Source organism: Arachis hypogaea, chromosome 14, assembly GCF_003086295.3.
Source record: "Arachis hypogaea cultivar Tifrunner chromosome 14, arahy.Tifrunner.gnm2.J5K5, whole genome shotgun sequence".
NCBI classification, from domain to species: domain Eukaryota; kingdom Viridiplantae; phylum Streptophyta; class Magnoliopsida; order Fabales; family Fabaceae; genus Arachis; species Arachis hypogaea.
Genome location: NC_092049.1, coordinates 120,567,092 through 120,587,137, shown reverse-complemented (window position 1 = coordinate 120,587,137; position 20,046 = coordinate 120,567,092). Strand labels below are relative to the sequence as shown.

Sequence of the window (20,046 nt, the reverse complement as noted above, 5' to 3'; positions counted from 1 at the left end):
TCTCTCTCTCTCTCTCTCTCTGAAGGTCTGAATATCCGTCCTCAGCTTAATCAGTTTCTGAGGAGGAAAGAACTTGGTCAGAAACTTGTTGACCATCTTATCTCAAGTGGCCAAGCTCTCTTTGGACTAAGTGTCAAGCCACTATTTAGTTCGGTCCCTTACAGCAAATGGAAAGAGAAGTAGCTTATTAACATCGGGATTCACTCCATTAGTCTTTACAGTATCATAGATCTGCAGGAAATCAGAAATAAACAAGTTGAAATCTTCTTGCGGGAGTCCGTGAAACTGGAAATTTTGTTGCACTAGAGAAATTAACTGAGACTTCAGTTCAAAGTTATTTGCAGCAACTGGTGGTACAACAATGTTATTCCCATAGAAATCCGGGCTAGGAGCAGTATAAGAACCAATGGTCCTCCTAGGTTGCCCATGTGCATTCAGATTAACAACATTTGCATTAACCACATTGTTATTGTTGTTGTTGTACTCCATATTGGACTCTTCAACTTCTTTCTGAGAGTTTTCTCTAAGATTTTCAGCAGCTCTGTAAGCTCTGGCTTGCTACAACTGTCTTCTTGCAGTCCTTTCAATCTCAGGATCAAAGTCTAGAAAGGGTTCTTTATTCATGTTCCTGCTCATAAACAGACATAAGACAAAGCAAAGTAGGAATCTCTATATCAGAGTGCAGAGAATTTTTAATGAGGTATCATGTGTAAAAGAGAGATAAAATAAAATAGATTAAACAAGTAACACCAGAAATTTCAAAAATCAAAGAAAGAAATCAACACTGAATTCGAAAATAACTAAAAAGAAAATTAATCAGAAGAAATAAAATAAAATCACTATGGGGACACCAAACTTAAATTCAGAAATTTAGAAAAAATTTTAACTAAAACAAAACTTAAAATTTTGAAAATTTAAAGAGTAAAAACAAATAAAAACTAAAAGCTAGAAACGCCTAATCTAAGCAATCAGACAATGGTTAGTTGTCAATCACAGTCAATCCCCAGTAACGTCGCCAAAAACTTGGTTGCGGGATTCAAAAAGTCCACAAACTAACCGGGAAGTACACCGAGTCGTACCAAGTAATACCTCAGATGAGTGAGCGTCGATCCCACGAGGATTGATGGACTGAGATAGTCAAATGATTTCTTAGTCAGGCAGGCAGAAAGTGATGTTTTGAGAGTTTAATTACATTAAACAATAAATTCAGAGAATCGAAGACAAATAGTGGAATTGATGTGAAATATATATGAGAAAACAATTAAGGTATCGATAATGTTTATTCTTCCGGATTTAGTTTTCTTACCAACTAATTTAATCATGCAAGATTCATTTCATGGCAAACTGTCAATGACTAAACCCTAATGTCTTAGTGATTTAGTCTCCTCTAACCTAGTTTATCGCCAATGTCTTGGTCACTTAATTTCGATTAGAGGGTTAGGTTCAATTCTAGTTTATTGGCTACAAAAATTCTAATTATCCAGATATAAAAAGATTATATGTCATGTATCCCGTTAAGTTTAAGTAATTAGTAATTTAGGAGGAACTTACTTTCAAGCTGGTGTTCAAGTGAGATAACTCTTCCAAGAATCACAAGAACGCATATAGAATAAAGGTTATTCTTCCGATCTACCCAGATTCATAAGATGAAAGTAATCCTTGAAACTGAATCAATACATTAATTAAAATAGAACAGTAATAGTCTTAATCCATATAAATAAAAAGAGCTCATAACCTTAACCGAGGAGGTTTAGTGGCTCGTGCTTCAGAGAGAAAACTAAGGTTTAGAAAATGTGAAAGTACGGAAGAGAGAAGATCTCCCTCACGGTAGAATCTTTTCCCTTTAATATCTAACCTAATTTGATTTGAAACTAAAATAAAATAATAAATTCTAAACCTAAAAGATTTTGTTTGTAATTAAAAATAACTAAAATAAAATAATATTAAAAGCTAAATCCAATTAGAGATGCTTCATTAGTGAGAATGTGGTCCGGATTGCTGGCACTAAACGCCAGTTTAGTGCCCTTGTGGGTAGAAAGCTTCTATTCATCTCTGGCTTATTGGTGCTAAATGCCAAGTTTAGCGCCCTAGTAGGCAGGAAGCTCCCTAGCGCTGCTCAGTTGCTGGCGCTAAATGTCCAGGTTCGCATTTAGTGCCAGCTTGGTAGATTGAATTCTTCTCTTTTCTTGCACAAAAATTCTACCAAACTGATCCAAACTTCACCTGAAATAATTAAAACACCAAAGCAACTCAAAGTAGCATCCAAAGTGGTTCAAACACTAAAATAAGATTAAAACTCATTAAATTCTAACTTAAGATAAACAGAAAATAAGGGAAAGATGCTCACGCATCAACTAACATGCTCCATCATATATCTTTGAGAAAAAACTTTAAACGGCCCCTAACAATTATTTTGAAAGACAACGGGATTCTCAACAAAAAAAAATCCTTTTTGGCCCTGATCTTTACTTTTATGAGACTGATTAACCCTCCTGTCAATATTTTCTCTCTGCATTAATGGAATAAGCTTATATAGCATGTTAAACTGTTGATTTATCCATTAAGAACCAATTAGAATTGATAAATTCTTTTTTATTGAGAGTATCGTTATCTTTTAAGGATAATTTTCAAGACCGTTTATTTTTTTTATTATCTTTTTCAAATATATTAGCTAAATTTATTGTGTAAAACTAAGAAATATTAGTAATTTTTGAATTATTTTTACATATAAAATTTAAATGGAGGATATATTAGTGATTAACGTGTTACATATGTTTGTTCTGAAGAGAGATCGTTGACAGAAAGGCTAACCAGTCTCACAAAGTTAAATATTAAGAGCCGAAAAAGGTTTTTTTTTTTTTTTTTATATCGAAGGCCTTGTAGTCCTTCAAAAAAAATTATCAGGATCGAAATGAGTATTCACTCAATATCTTTTTATATAATTAGAGAATTCACCATGAGAAATTATGAAATTATACTAAATTAACTATATAATATTGTTCTTGGTAATAGTATAAATGTGACTATATAGTAGATAGTTGCTATTTCTTATTGTTCAGAGAAAAGTAAATTTAGTATTGACATCACAATTTTATAGAAAGATTTGAAAACTAAAATGTCATTAGTTCATTATATTACTATTTGATCTATCTTTTTTTATTATAATAGATGTTAAACTTGTGATTACATAAAAGAATTTTGCTAAAGACACTTTTTAAAAATTAAAAAAGTGAAAGGGCTTTACTAAATTGATAAAAAATTAAAATTTCAATAGTTAAGATGCGCATAAATTTACTTTTTTTCCCGTTTTCCTATGAAGTTTATCTATTTTGAATTCTTAACAAGTTTAATTATAATACTGGTTAACTAAACCTAATCATTAATTAGGTGTAAATATATTAACTTCCAACAAATGAAAAAAAAAATGTAAGAATAGTATTATTTTTTTGAATTCCATTTTCCACCAATGGTATTTGGTTACATGTGTATACTGTATATAGTGTAGAATGTACAAACTCCCCCATGAGGAGTTCAGAAAATAGCTACATTATACATCCCTACTAAACTTCCTACCTCCTACCATCATCACATATATAACAATGTTAGCATTAAAAATGATGCTCAATTACCATAGTTACAATTTTTTTTGTAAAGTGTGTGTATGGCTATCTACAATAATATGACACCACTCAAAAAATGTTATTTGTACACAGAAGATCGAGTCGACTCATATCTCATCTACCATCTATTGAAAGAAAAACAGATGGGAATGAGATGTGAGTTGACAATGTACACACGATACCCTTGCATCACCGGGGAACAATGGTGGGAACCACACCACTGACAAGGTCACTTCCTGAAACATAAGAAGACGTGTGTTGTTCCTCCCTAGTTACATTTGATGCTGATGATGAAGATTGTGCCATTTTGCCAGAACTATCAGAGGTTATATCAGAGATTGAGAAACTTGTCTCAGTCTCTGGCAGCATTCCAATGATGTCTTCAAGTTCCCTAACAACGTCCAACATTGATGGCCTTTGCTCTGGATTGTCTTGGCAGCAACTCAGGGCAAGACTTAGGAACTTGTCTATACAATCTGATGGATAGAACCCTCCCATGTTGCTGTCTATGATGGAATCTATTGTGTCAGATTGGCGAGCCACGTTAACCTGTCAACATAATGTTTCTATTATTTTTGAGAAGGTGGAGACCTGATGCAGTTGTCTTCATATAAGTTGATAATTGAGAATCTCGAATTTTTGAGAAATATTTCTTGAACAGAGCAAACATACTACTTATCCATTAAGATCGTTATGTTCAAACAATATTAATCTTCAAATATATCAAAGTAGTATTATGCTTCTGGATTCATAATGTAAAAAAGTGTGACTTAATTTTAGCAATGCTTTTTAAGGGTTGCAAAAATTGTTAATTGAAGAATTACCTCGCGGGCAATGTTTTTCCCGTGTGATATTGGTTTCATGCCGGTTATAAGTTCGAGGAACACTATCCCAAGGCTATAGACATCACATTTGTCAGTCAACTTATGTGTCAACAAGTATTCTGGGTCCAGATAACCCTGCAGCCAATTATAAAGGTCAGAGATTCTATTGCTTTCAAGAGTGCTAGAAATTTCAAGTCATTGAACAATAATTCACTAATGTATAATCTTTTGTTCTCATATAGAGTTAACACACACTGTTTCGCTATCAGATGTGATATGAAATCTATCCAATTGAAGAGGAGAGCTGTCAGATTGGTTGGAGCATGAGATTATTATCACAAGTATGTTTAAGCTCCATGATAGAGATATTGTATTAGTTACTAGTTATTGATTAGTTGAGATCCTTGGTAACTAATTAGAATAGATGTGATTAGGTATTAGTTAATTATTCTACTATTTTATAAGCTATAGTACTGTAAAGATGAAAACATCAAGTCAACTAGTGTGTAGCTTTAATACGAAATCTTAGATTAACCAACTATTACTTGATCACATGTATTCTAGCTAATTACAATACTATCTAAACTAATCACTAAGGCAAGCATATCTATCACTATCAATGTGTCAAAACCCTCTTTCTCTTCATACTTCCTATGTTTCCCTACACTTATTTACTTGGTCTTAAGATGATTTGTAAGCATTGCAAATAAAGCCTTATGGTTTTTGCAACTACAAAAAATTGGAAATTTGAAATTGTCAAACGTACCGGTGTACCCTTCACAACGGTTGACACATATCTAGGGACGGTTCCTTCTTCCTCAAGGAATGGCGCAAGCCGCGACAGTCCAAAATCGGCCACTTTAGCAGTGAACTTAGAGTCCAAAAGTATGTTGCTTGCTTTGATATCTCTGTGGAATATGGGAGGGTTGGCCTCTGTATGTAGATAAAGTATCCCTTTAGCTGCACCCATCGCAATTCTCAGCCTCATAACAAAACTCAGGCATCCCCTCCTCTTTTTGCCTGTTACATCATTGCATTGTTCATTAACATAGATCACATCTTACATATATGAAGAAGAAAGGTTAAATTTCAATTTATTTGGCACAGATATTGGTGCTAATTATAATATCCAAAATCCCAGTTTTCGACAATTTCTTACCAGAGATCCAGTCCCTTAGGGTGCCATTGGGCATGAATTCATAAACCAGCATCTGAACCAACAGAAAAAATAAACATTAGAATAATATTATACTTTGGTAATGTTCACTGTGTAGATTTATGCAGATCAAACTCTTCATTAAACTAGTTTAAGGAAACCATAAAGATGCCTAAAGTGCAGCCATAATATACCTGCTCCCCTTCTTCATTACAGTATCCGATCAGTTGGACAAGATTTCGATGATGTATCCTTGATAATAGTTCAATCTCAGTCAAAAACTCCTTCTGACCTTGTAAGGAACCTTCTTCGGCTCGCTTAATGGCTACAAATGTTTCATCAGATAAAATGCCCTTGTATACATTCCCATAACCTCCTTCGCCAACTTTAGTTGAGATGTCGAATTTGTCGGTAGCATGAGACAACTCTTTGAAAGTAAATGCTTTGACACCATCTATTTTGATGGATACATTTGTGGCTGCAAAACCGAAAGAGAAAGAAGTATTTGAATATCTTTTTTCAGAGATAAATATAACACTATATCAGCAGAAACACTTAGAATACTTACACACTCGCTTCCTTGAAAGCTTGCCCTGGTATTGGATATGTTTTCTAGTGATCAGGATATAGATCAAAGCAGATATTGCCAAAACACAAGCAACCCCTGCTACAATAGCAGCAACTAATACGCCGGTTTTAGTTTTACTCCTCCCTGATTCAGAGCCACCCGTAACTATAGAAGAAAAATGGAAGTTAAGAGAAACTCAACAAAGTTATGCAATTCTTAATAGCTAAGGTCCATCAAGAGACTCACGATTCGCATAAGGTCCATCAAGAATTAAGTTCATGAGTTCATATGGTCCGAAAAAATCAGTTCGAGGAAATTTCCATGATGTGAATATGCCTGTAATGCGACGGACCTCACTCTCATTGAACACATGGGAACCATTTTGTTTGTATGAAGGAAAGATTTTCAAGTACATTCTAAGACGAGGTCCCTCTTCCCAAGCATAAGAATCAATTGATAACTGATAGAGGTCTAAGTCTAAGGAATCAGTTATATATGACTCAAAAGAAGTAATATAGGGAGGAAAGTAAGAAAAGCTTGGACTTTTCAATCTGTATCCAATTTTCAAAGGTGCTGCACAAAAGCAAGGAAGTGGGGAAGATGGGACGTATTGGAAGAAACTATCTGATGGACAGGCTTGAGGTGGACATTTGAGTTTTGATTGCAAGGCTATGGCTGCTACTTTTCCTTCACTTCCACAATATTGAACAATATTATGAATGTTAGAATTCTTGCAGATAGGATTGCCAGAAAGCCTTCAAGGGAAAAAAGAAAGACGTTATAAGAAATTTATGATCAAAACATAATGGTGCTAACATGAATTAAACAACAGAAGGAGAATTCAGTTATTGATTATTGGAACATATTCTATGATAATACCTCAAGGTAACGTTTGCCGGGGTAGTTGAATTTCCAAGAATGTCTGAAAGGGAGTTGTTACTGAGATCACTGCATAGATAAGGCAAATATAATGGCACTACTTAGGAAACTACACAAAAGAAATTCATTCCATCATCTTAATAAATTCTTTGTCAAAACAGATCAGTTTGAAATAGAGAATCAATGTTGTTATAGATTGAAGTGGAGCAGATACATTTTAAGTTTAGCACTTGCAGTTAAGGAGATGTTCTGCCATATTCCAGCAGGGATGGATCCAGACAACATATTGTTCTGAAGTGACCTGTGATAAACCACAGAAGCCAAACATCAAACTAATCTGCAAAGAATTGCATTTGTATAAGTGTCTCACTAGAGTCTATATCGGAACTCGCTTCTCCTAAACAGTTTTTATTCAAGAAATCCAAGATGGTGTTATGTAATAATCACATATAATAGGTTGATGAGTATCTTCTTACAGTTCCTGAAGAAGAGGCAGGTTTGAGAAGTTTCGAGGAATAGATCCATTGAGATTGTTATTGGCCAGATTGCTGCAACAGCAAGAGCATTACTACATCAGACTCATGTTGATCATCGCTAGCATGAAAATAAACGAACATTGTTATATATACAAAATATATAAATAAAATTGGCTAGTTACATACATGGTTGTCATATTGTCTGAAAGTTTATTTGTTGGCAAGTGTCCTGTAAGATGATTCCAGCTAAGATCTCTACAACATGAACCAACAACCACAAATTAGAGGGTAGCCATAAAAAGGAGAAGAAAATTATTTCAATGTCACTAGTCACAATGCAAAATCACCAGAGATAGCTAAACATACAAATAGCTAAGATTTGCTATTGGGCTGAAATCAGGAACAGTTCCTTGTAGATTGCAGTTTCTCAGACTCCTGCCAAGCCAAAGAGTAAACATTAGCCCCGAAAAATAAATAAATAAAAATAAAAATTGTTCTTATGTTCTTGAATGGTAAGCTTGTGACTTAATATCCTGCTTGAGCTTGAGCTAGGAGCCCAAAGCATGTGATTTTTTACATACTTCCAAGTTCCAATTCATAACTTCACATGAAAGCTCTTTGGCAATTAAGCATAAAAATTCAAAGACTCCCCATATTTTACCACAAATTATATTTAAGAATGATACTATCAAAGGTAGGATATCAGACATTCAGATTGCATGGTTAAAATAATACTTACAGTTTTACAAGCCTGGATAAGTTTGCATAGGTAGAAGGAATTCCATTCCCACTGAAATTATTGTTATCAAGTTGGCTGCAAGGGAAATCAAATAGATGCATATTAACTTCTATAATACACAAAGATGAAAAAGTTGATAACTGCTTCAAATAAAAAAGAAAATATATGGAAGTAGGACATACAGTATTCGCAACCCTTGGAGCATGGAGTATTCTGGTGGAAGATAACCAGATAAGTTGTTGTTGTCCACAAGCCTTTAAAAGTCATTTCAACAAAACAGGCACAGTTAAAACTTGAAAACAATTAATCAGTCCAGAAGGCATCTCCGGATGCAAAATAAAGAGCTTAAATACTCACAGGTGGATAAGATTAGGCAGCTTCGAAAGTTCCGGTGGAAGTTGACCACTAAATGAGTTGTTGTTCATGTGGCTGCAGGGAATATGCAAACAAATCAGATAAGGTGATAAATAAGAAATCCAGCTTCAAGTTCAGTTGGTTGTGCATATGGGCCATCAGGATTCACTCACAGGTGTTTAACATTGGTCATGTTGGCAAATGACACTGGGATTGGACCCGACAATTGGTTTTCGTCGACTTGGAATCTGTTTAATTTTGTAAGGTTGCCGAGCTCATCCGGTAAGCTACCGGATAAATTATTTCCATTCAGAAGCCTGAAAGTACAAAGCATCATATATATATAATTTCCCCCAACTCCATAAACCTTGCTTCTAAACTCAGCCAACTAGATTACTCCATACATGTCTATTTATAACAACATCAGGACCAGCAGAAGTCCAAATTTAATTCTGGTTATACACATAGGCAATCATGATTGATCTTTTGAAACAAATCTCAGACAATATCAACAAGGATGACAGATAGAACAACACCTTCTTTGAAAAAAGAGAACTTGATGAGGATCAATTATAATAATTTCATCTTCTTTGGTATAGGTTCTTACAAGAGTTTCAGTGTTGCAATATTCCCAATCTCCTTTGGTATTGTGCCTGTCAGCTTATTCCACATGAAATCCCTTCAATTCAAGCACAAAACAATAAAAGATATTAGCATGACATAACATAACATATTACTAGAAAACCCCTCTAAAGCTTTTCCTTTCTTTTGTTTTCCAGAGAATAATTCATAAAATTTCACAACTCACAGGATCTCCAGCTGAGACAGCTGACCAAGTTCAGGTGCTAGAGTTCCCGAAAGATTCGCAGTCATCAAGTACCTTTCAGTACAATTGTCATAACAGAATACTAATTACAATTTATAAATCCGTGGAATATTAATTCTGTGCCACATAAAACAAGACAACTTTGGAGAAAGAAAAAGTAGGAGGATAGAGAGGCCATACAACTCCTGGACATGGAAGTAACCGTCATCCCCAACCTTATCGAAACACCAAACTCCAGTCCAGTTTGATCTACAGGGGTCACCCTTATTCCAGCTCTTTAGTTTGTTCATGGGATCAATCAAACTTTTCTTTATCCCTTTCAGTGCATTTACTACAAATAGAACATAGACATAATATTTAAAGGTTTTAAAAACTTCACATGACAAGTCAAATGGATATTAATTATATGCATGTAGCACACTTTCCAAAATCATATATCAATTAGACTTTTAAGGCATTTTTTTCTCCTTCTACAAACTCACCTTCTGAAGGATCTGTTGGCTGTGATGCTGCTATGGAGATGAATAAACAGCACAAAACAGCCAAGGCACATCCATGTGTTCTTCTCAGAGCCGGCATCACAGTATCCTACAAAGAAATCAAATGGAAAAAAGGATAACATATCACCATACATTCAGACAATTCAGCAAACACATTATAGGCATAAAATGAAACTTCTTGCAAATAAAGTTAAAACCAACAAAAACATGAAAATAACTATAATGTCCCTTATGATCTTGTCATTTTCCAGTGTAAAATCAACCAAATCACAAAAGTAAGAACAACCAAGATGAAAACAAGACTCATACAATAATAGCTTGTGTTGATTCTTCCTATGGTTGGAAAACTTAGAACAGACGTTCTAAGGTGGCAAAGCTTATATTCACCTAACTTTCTCAGATAACTCAAAACAGTAATCAACTCAAATATGAAAAATAAAAAAAAATCATATCAATTATCAAATGGTTTAGTAAATTAAATTCCATACATACCCCAAAAGAGAGAGAGCTAGATAGAAAGAAATTCTTAGTTGAGAAGTTGAAGTTGGTATGATTGAAATAATAATGACTGAGATTGAAATGAACAGTAGTGAAAGAAATCCCTGGAAATCAATCAATCAAAGATCCAAAGTCAAAACTCAGAAAGAAAAAAAAGAATTCTCCGTGGGGAACTTGTTATCATCTTAATATAAATCATTTAAGTCCTTATTCTTCATCATCACCACTGATATCATATGATAATAATAATAATAATGATGTTAATGAATGAATATTCTAAAATTGCTTAGACATTATTATTATTTTAGTTTAACTAGTAATATAAATTAATTATATTTGTTAAATTGAGAAAAATCTTTCTCTGAAATGGAACTGTCATCATGGTTGGCTCATCCACTTTCTCAATAGTCAATAGTCAAAAGCTCACCAAATCTGAACACGCTAATATTATAATATTATTTTAATTTTAATTTTAATTTTTATTATATATTAATAGAATATAATATAATAAAGAGCAAAATGTGTGCACCAACTTTCTCATTTCAATATAAGACACCAGCCACCATTCTTTTTCACTCAATGCATGCACCGCCACCCACACACGTAAAAGCAAAGTTATTAGTAGTGTTTGGTAATTTTGTGTATAATATAACGTTACTTTTCTATATATATATTATTTGTTACAAAAATTACGCATATGTTTGGTTTGTATTTTTTTAATATTTTGTACAAAATAATGAAATAAAAAATAAAATTATATTATTTTGATTTTGTAAAAATAAAAAGGTTTTGAAAACAGAAAATGTTAATTTTTAATGTCTTAAAATCTTAAAATAACTTATCTACTTAATCTATTAAAATTGGATTTTTTTCTAACTAATTAAAGTAAAGTGTCAATTCTTCATCAATTCTTTTTTTCTCCCAAATAAATTTATTATAATTATATTACAATTAGCATTTAATAAATAATACATAATTATACTAATTTAAGAAAATATCTTCACTATAATGATATCAAATTAATATTCAATACATTATTAAACTAATTATCAATCATTAATATTTTTAATCATTCTAATTATATTAATTGATATAATTCTAATTCTCATTCATTATGCAATAATTTTATTAGTGACAGACCTATTAATAATAATAATAATAATAATAATAATAATAATAATAATAATAATAATAATAATAATTAATAGTAACTCATTTCTAAAATTGGATTTTTCTCTAACCAATAAAAGTGAGGTGTCAATTCCCATGAATTTATTTTTTCTCCAAAATAAAAATATTTTTCTCTCTTCTAAATTTATTTAAAAAAATATATTTATTATAATTATATTACAATTATATTACAATTAACATTTAATGAATAATGCATGATTATACTAATTTAGGAAAATATTTTTATTATAATTATATAAAATCAATATTTAATGCATTATCAACTAATGAAAGTGAAGTGTCAATTTCTCATGAATTTATTTTTTCTCCAAAATGAAAGCACTATTCTCTCTTCTAAATTTATTTTAGAAAAATATCTTTATCATAATTATATTACAATTAGTATTTAATAAATAATGCATGATTATACTAATTTAAAAAAATATCTTTATTATAATTATATAAAATCAATATTTAATGCATTATTAAACTAATTATTAATCAGGAATATTTTTAATCATTTTAATTATATTAATACAATTCTAATTCTCATTCATTATGTAATAATTTTATTAGTGGCAAGTTATTACGTTAATGGTGACCTATTTATAATAATAATAATAATAATAATAATTAAATGCTAAAATAATTACCAAACATTGTCTACCTAACTTCAATTAGTTAACAAATTTAATTTTAGGTGCTATATTTTATTTTTTACATAATTATGTTAATTGTCAATAATTTTTTTATAATTATACATCAAATCAGTATTTAATATATAATTATATTAATTGTCAATAATTTTAATTTTCAATCATTGTAATATAATTTTAAATTAATCATTGTTTCTGACAAGTTAATATTGATATCTACCTTAAAAAATTAAAACAAAAATTTATGATTCTAATCATAATAAAAATGTATATAATATGATAACGGCTTATTCAATTACAGTAAATATATGATGTATAACATAAATAATAAAAAATTAATTTAATAATAATTAATTTATATAATTATTTTTGTTCTAATAAAGGGAAAATGTTCAATAAAACCACTAGTAGGGATACGGATGGAGTCTCACTCAGTAAAGAGAGTTGTAGATTCGTAGAAAAGGAGAGGAGCCGCCTATATAGCCTACCATTAATGACTAGTTGAACGAATTGCATGTAGAGATCCGTAGGGGCACGTAACGATGCGCCGGGAAGGTATAGAGTCGCCCCCAAGATGAAAGGGAGATTGGTGCCAGTTACGCTTTTAGTGAAGAGACAGGAGCTCTAGAGCTTAGAGATGTCCCCTAGGCCAGACCTAAAATAACTTAAGCCTAAAACGAATGCCTGCCCAGCTTCTTAGTCAATCGGCACTTTCGTCTTGTTCTATATCGAGATATTCCATTCAAGTTAGACCACCTGCATCTGATCTGAGTCAGTGATCCATCGGACCAGACTCCTCTACATCCACTAAGCGTATAGTATTCGCCCTCACTCACAGGAAGATTTGAACCCTAGCTCGACTCAATCGATGACTGAGCCTACCATGATTGAAAGACTTCCTCCATGGCATAGCTCACTCTTAAATCCCTCTAAAGTGTTGCTAGAAAAACTGCGATTTCACCACGATCTTGTCCAGCCACCGCTCACTGAGGTAGAGATGAAAAACATCCTGTCTTTTTACCTGAGTCGTCCTATGCATAGTAAGTACTATAGCCCCAATCATGGCTATCAGGAGTTCGTGACCCAAGGAGCTACTTCTTCGTTGAGCTATGACCTTCTTGTGATCGACCTGCCTTCTTAGAAAACGACCCAAGCAGCATACCCGTTTAAGCATAGTCGCTCATTGTTGGTTTCGAGTTTGAACAAAAACGGAATAGAAGGTGAAGCCTATAAGGATGCCGTCAAAACCACACACAGATGATGGCCTACCAGCACCATAGGCGGCAGCAGAAGGGCAGCAACATTCGGAAGATAGTCAGCACTCACAGCAGTAGAAGGAGAGGGAAGAGAAAGGATCGATCCGGCACAAAACTACGATTTTTATCAGCTGTAGCAAACAAAAAAACTTCATAGAATATATAAGTAGGATAGGATAGTGGGCTTAGAACAAGACCCATCGGTGGATAAGATCAGATCTTATCCACCGATGGGTCTTGTTCGTAAGCAGCTCCAGTATTTTTTATTTTTTTGTGGTTCGTAAGCCTAGATCTGAGAGTAGAATAAGAATGTATTGTTTGTTTTTTATCGAAGTTGATCATTTTAAGGTACAATTTATAATTTTTTATAGTATTTTTTATATACTCATTCTATTATATTATTCTTTTGATAATTTAATGATTGTTCTTACTCCAACTTATTCTTTTCATCTAATGTTCCAGTGTGATTGTCTTTTGCCGCAATCGTTTACAATGTACCACATCAATTAAATACCATCTCAAGTTGTATTCACTGATTCGGATTCTAATAACATGGATGTAAGCGCCCAACGAAGGGGCAATAAACTCTATTTTACCGAAGGATGGTTGGATCTACTCATATATTATGACCAACCTAATGGAATGTGGGTAAATTTAGTTTTCTTGGGAGGAGCTCGATTTTTTATTGAGAAATTGTTTCCATGGAGTTTTGTAGGCCAAATTCAAGTTCCATCCCCTCCATGCTTTCTACGTCTGTCCGAAAATCTTTGAAGTGGAACACATAATGAGATTGAATTTCCTCAATTTAAGTTCAGTTTTGGTGAATTTGTGTCAAATCGGAGATACAATTTCAATAATTGGTAATATATTCAAATTTTCTTATTTTAAACTTTTGTAATTAAAATAATTTTATAATATATTGTGATTTTTTTCAGAAATTATCGGCCTTTTTTTGCATCAATGTAATGCCATTTTATTGAGGAGAATAAAGGTCAGTTTAGTTTCTCGGTGTGACAATTCTATACCTTACCGCATTGCATGAATAGCGAATGATGAAGCTCATTTAACAAGGAGATGGTCTGAATTTACACAAATTCTAAATGTTTAAACTTATAATGTTATTTTAGTTGGTTGTCATTATGAGAATGACTCTAATCTATACGTGTTTAAAAATTAAAATATATTAAATATTATTTAAGTAATTTAGTTCTAATATTGGTATTTAATTAAATTAGTTTGGAATTAATTTAAATTTAAAATTTTGCCTCAATTTATATATTACAACTATTCTTCTTTAATATATTATTTTTAAATTTTTGAATATGAAGTTTCTTTTTTTTTTCGGTTTTTAAGTTATTTTATTTTTATTTGCTCTCAATATAACTAAGGAAAAAAATAGTTAAGTTAAAAAAATTATAATAAATAATAAATATTATTTTTGATATGACAATTATTTTAATTAACTATGTAAAATTATTGTAAATAAATAATAAAATAATTAATAATTTGGTACGAATAAATCAACAATAATATTTATTAAAAAGTTTTACACGTCCAATAATATTTTTAGTTGTGTTTAAATTTTGATAATAAGTTTAACTTACTTATTTTATATAATGAATACATTAGAAATTATATTATTCTTTATAAAATACAAAATTTTTACTCTATATTATTTGACAATTATTTATTTATTTAGTATTATATCTTTTTTCTCTTCTTTAACTATATATATATATATATATATATATATATATATATATATATATATATATATATATATATATATATATATATATATATATTGAGTAAGTATCTCAATTGAATTAATCATAAAGGTTAATAAAATATAATGACATAATTTTCACCTAATTATAGCAAATATCTCTATTAAAAATATGGCTTAACTATTATCGTGTACAATTTTTTTGTGTGTATATATATATAATAGTGATGTTTTACAATTATTTATCATTTAGAAGATTCATAATTCAGACATAGTTTTTCTTTTATTTTTTATTTTTCATACCTAATCACTACTAGCTACTATTCTATCAATAGTATTACATATGGTAGATTATGTAATGACAAAATTTGGAAAATAAAGGCAAGAATTATAAGGTTATGAAAAGTCACATCCAAATTCGACAAGAGTAAGACGGATTACATAAAAATTGTTCTAATGGATGATAAAATTAGTTGATTATTTTTCATGATCCTTTCAAGTGATGCTAGGTCCAGTTTATAAATATTTTTAATAGCTTTATAAGTGCTAATAGCTTTTATATTTAATTTGTTTTACAGTGTGATAAAATTTATTGTTCAATCAAAAGTTACTTGGCAAAGATGTTTGAGAAATAACTAATCGAGGGAAGAGTCTATGTCTTCTCAAATTTTGTGATTGAGGAATTAAGCGAAAATTTATCTTCCAACTGCACACGTGTGTAGAATAACTTTTAAGAAGGAGTCATGTATAGTAAATACAGTCGATAACCGTAAAATTTCTGACAATCATTTCAATTTTCTTGCTCATGATGATATATTAAAACAAACAAATGAACAATCTAACTTATTTGGTACGTAATTAATTTGTATTAACCTACACAAAATTATTTTTTTTATTTTAATTTTTGCCAAAAAATTATATATTAGCATCATTTTATCAATAACATAAATTTTAACATTTAATTTATGCAAATGTTTGAAATTGTATTTCGACTTTTTTAAAGGTATATCTTTTTATTAATATATTGTTAGTTTATCGTTTAGTATAAAATAAATTGATAAAATCTCTTTAATTTATAAGTAATTTATTATATTATTCATTTATTTGTCCTTAATTTGATACTTTTAATTCAATTTTTTTTAAATTAGATGTTATTAGACTTTTGACTGGAAAAGAAAAACTTATATCATAATAAAAAAAAAGATAAATGACCATTACATTGTAATTGATCTTCATAATTTACATATGTGAAATTTTAATATTTCCCAACAAAATTTTATTTTGTAACAATTATCTATTTTGTGTAATTTTTTTTATCTTTTCTAAGATATATTACTACTTATTTTTCTTATTTTTCATTTTTATTTAAAAATAAAAAAATAAAATACACACTATGAAATTAATTTACAATTTAATTACTTAATTATTTACGTAATTACTAAACATATTTTATTAATAAAAAAACATAATTTTAAATTTATCACGTACATACTTATTTACTACTGTAAGATTAGTTTACAATTCAATTACTCAATTATTTTTATAATCACCAAACATATTTTGTTAATAAAAAAGCATAATTTCAAACTTATCACATACACACTTAATCCAATTACTCAATTATCAATATGCCGAATGTGCGTACAAAATACGCTTTCCTTATCTAATTTCACAGCATGTGCCTATAGAATTGTTGTACCTACTAATTTAGCTAATAATAAATTAATAATACATAAATCATACTTTGGAAATTAATAATTTTTTAATTCAAATAGAAAAACCCTAATAAAATTAACTTGAGAAGAAGACAAGAAGTTTAAGCTGGGGAGAAAAAACAGGACGGATAACCATTTCTTATTGCAGCTTTGTGGCAGAGGAGATAATTTATTGTGTCGTAAAAAAATCTAATCAAATTCGCACAAGTTCAATAAAAAACTAACGTGTGTGTATTATGTTTTTCCTTTTTTATATATATATAATTTTTTGTTATAAATATATTTTATTAATTAGATGAGTTAATATATTTAAAATTGTAGTCTTTTAAAAATTTCTTATTTTACATTAAATTTGTTGTGCTATATGCATATTTTATTGTTTATGTATTAATATTTTAGGTATGTAATTTTTCAAAAATTTTTATATTATACACTAAAATTTTTATGCTATATATGTACTAAAATTTTTGTATTTAATAATTTTTTTTAAACATATATATAAAAAAAAAAAAGAAAACAATAATGATGAATTGATGATGATAACAAAAGAAGACAAAAAAAAAAAACAAAAAAATAAATACGTACAATAAACAAAACATGCTTAAACTTAGTTTAAAAATCATTTGGCCTTCTAGTTTTATTTTATCCCATAATTGTAAAAAAATATTAAAAGTTAACAATACAATTTGATAGTGTTTAGCTAAAACATTCGCAATATTTATTGTATTAATAATAATATAATGGTAGCACACGTAAAAACATGTAGAATGTGTTAGTCACTTACTATTATTGGACTCACTTTTAGTTAGTTAATTAAAATGTTTAGTTACCAACTTGGGCATTAAGGTTCTCAAGACATCTATCTTTCATTATTTTTTTTAAAAATTTTTTGGATGTCTTTCTCAAGGCATGTATGGGTATTGACTAAAATATTAATTAATTAATTAATAATGATGTATAATAATGTGCGTGAAAGGTTAAATATAATACTATCAAGATTTGACTTTTTAATCCAATCATACATACGTTGCCCGGCAGTTACTTGTTACAACCATCTAAATCTTATTTCGATGGTGTGATGATGATTTTAAATATCTCACTTTGATGATTACTAATATATTAAAATAACCTCATATTATTAATATTGCAAAGTCCCTAAAATTAAAATATAAAATAAAAGGTAAAGGATTTCTTGTGGGAGAAAAATTATGGGGAGAAAACCGAAATTAGGAACAAATAAAGTATTTAAACAATATAGAATAATATCTATAATCAAATCCGGCATGTCTTGATGTATGAATGATCAACAAACTTTTATTAACTTATCCATTGATTTATTTCAAAGAACATCTTTAATACCAGCTACGTGTAGAAGATTAAGACTTGCTTATTAGCTTGTTCGGATTTGATATCATTGAGGGGTTAGCATCTCTTGTGTTCATACTATGTTTCATTATCACCTTACCAAATAATTAAAGGGACACTTTTGTCATCACTTGTCAAAGATATGACCTAGCTAGTTACCATAATATATATAGTCAATTAAATTAGCAATTTTATATTTATATTTGAATAAATATCTTTAATATTCAAATAGCTAATATGCCTATTGTTCTATCAGTTTAAATTTTTCAAAAAAATAATTTTAGATATGGTATCAAGACTTTTATGACCTAAACATTTATAATTTGGTCATTGGTGACCCAAAAAAAAAAAATAAACATAAATTATAAAAAAATTCACAAAATCCTAAAAAATTTTTTTGTATGATAGTACACATTAAAAATACAATTATTTATATATTTCTTTTTGTCAACTTAAATATTTTATAGAAGTAGTTTTATAACAAATAGGACGTTATATGACTTTTAGATTGAAAAAAAATGATATGACCTAATAAACCTAGCTAAAATAACTAGTTAATTGAATTGATTAATAATATGTCAAGATTCAAGGGAAATGATAATGGAAGGGTGAAATATGAATTTTATTGAATGGAATAACAGAAGTAAGTATAATACATTATAAAACACAAAAGCTTCAATGTAACAGTGTAAAAAAAAAATCAGTATAGTAAAGAAAAGAAAGGATAATATAAAAAGACGTCACAAAAGTATAATTTCTCGACTCCTCATTCAATAACCTATGCAGAATTTTAGAAAAGGGGAATCAATGAAGAATTCCATGATAGAAGAAAAGAAAGGAAGAGAAGGATAGAGAATAGAAAAGAAAGGGGCAAGATGAGAATAACATAAGGGAGTGAGAAATATCACATCACGCTACCGAGCATAGTTCTCTAACCACCTATTAATAGCTCTCGCACTTGCACTTCTTCTTGGGCCTTAATTTATCCTTATGTTTGCCATCTGTCCTTAATTTATAACTAATTCTTCCTCCAACATATGTGGCTTTAAGGCATGATTGCTATTATTATTTTTTGTTTGGGCAACATGGTTAACCTCAGCATGCCTTGGATTATTCATATTCATTACTGTTCTGGCCCAACCCAATAAGAACTGGGGATCCATCAAGCGAACCCGCAGCCCGTCCGTACGACAAGACGCCCTCAACATAACCCAATATTCACAAGAGAAGATCTGGACAGCTGGTAGAAGCTTCTGAGGGGTTGGGCCCTAATAGAAGGATGGCCCATCTGAACGAATAGGGATAAAGGATAAGGACCTACCTCTCTTCCCAGGTACGTCACCATAACCCTAATCTAGCTGTCTTATCGTATGGACGCTTACTTTGACATCGGAGTGTCCATGCAGGTAGCCCCACCCGCCGTCCAACCGACGAATCTCACACGTAGCCTCTCCTGTCAGAAACTCACGTTCAGGTTTCCCTCAATATCTCACGCACCTCGTCGTCAACCAACCATCCGAACTCACAAACAGTTACAGATAATTTTTTACCTACTTTTCTTTTTCCAATATTCAACACTGGCAAATAATACAGGGTTCTTGGATATATAATTTTAGTTAAATTATATAATTAGTCTTTACACTTTTACTGAAATTATAAATTAGTCCTTACATTTCAAAAAATTATAGTTAGATCCCTAAACAAACTAAACTTTTGTA

General features: G+C 30.4%; 1 protein-coding gene across 2 annotated transcripts; it reads right to left on the bottom strand.

The window, feature by feature from the left end:
• Positions 1-3,413: 3,413 nt before the first annotated feature.
• LOC112743882 (probable LRR receptor-like serine/threonine-protein kinase At1g06840) lies at positions 3,414-10,857 on the bottom strand. Of its 2 annotated transcripts, none has more exons than XM_025793289.3 (21): positions 10,435-10,857; positions 9,925-10,030; positions 9,623-9,773; positions 9,425-9,496; positions 9,224-9,295; positions 8,790-8,933; positions 8,620-8,691; positions 8,445-8,516; positions 8,263-8,337; positions 7,890-7,958; positions 7,710-7,778; positions 7,524-7,595; positions 7,262-7,348; positions 7,048-7,116; positions 6,415-6,923; positions 6,169-6,333; positions 5,795-6,078; positions 5,604-5,655; positions 5,211-5,464; positions 4,445-4,579; positions 3,414-4,169 (listed from the first exon to the last, which is right to left on the bottom strand). In XM_025793289.3, the coding sequence occupies exons 2-21, from the start codon at positions 10,019-10,021 to the stop codon at positions 3,810-3,812; spliced, it is 2,880 nt and encodes a 959-aa protein (XP_025649074.1). In that variant the 5' UTR covers positions 10,022-10,030; positions 10,435-10,857; the 3' UTR covers positions 3,414-3,809. The 2 variants fall into 2 exon arrangements, with proteins under 2 accessions (XP_025649074.1, XP_025649076.1); XM_025793291.3 differs by having other exon boundaries at positions 9,153-9,295; positions 10,435-10,831.
• Positions 10,858-20,046: the final 9,189 nt, after the last annotated feature.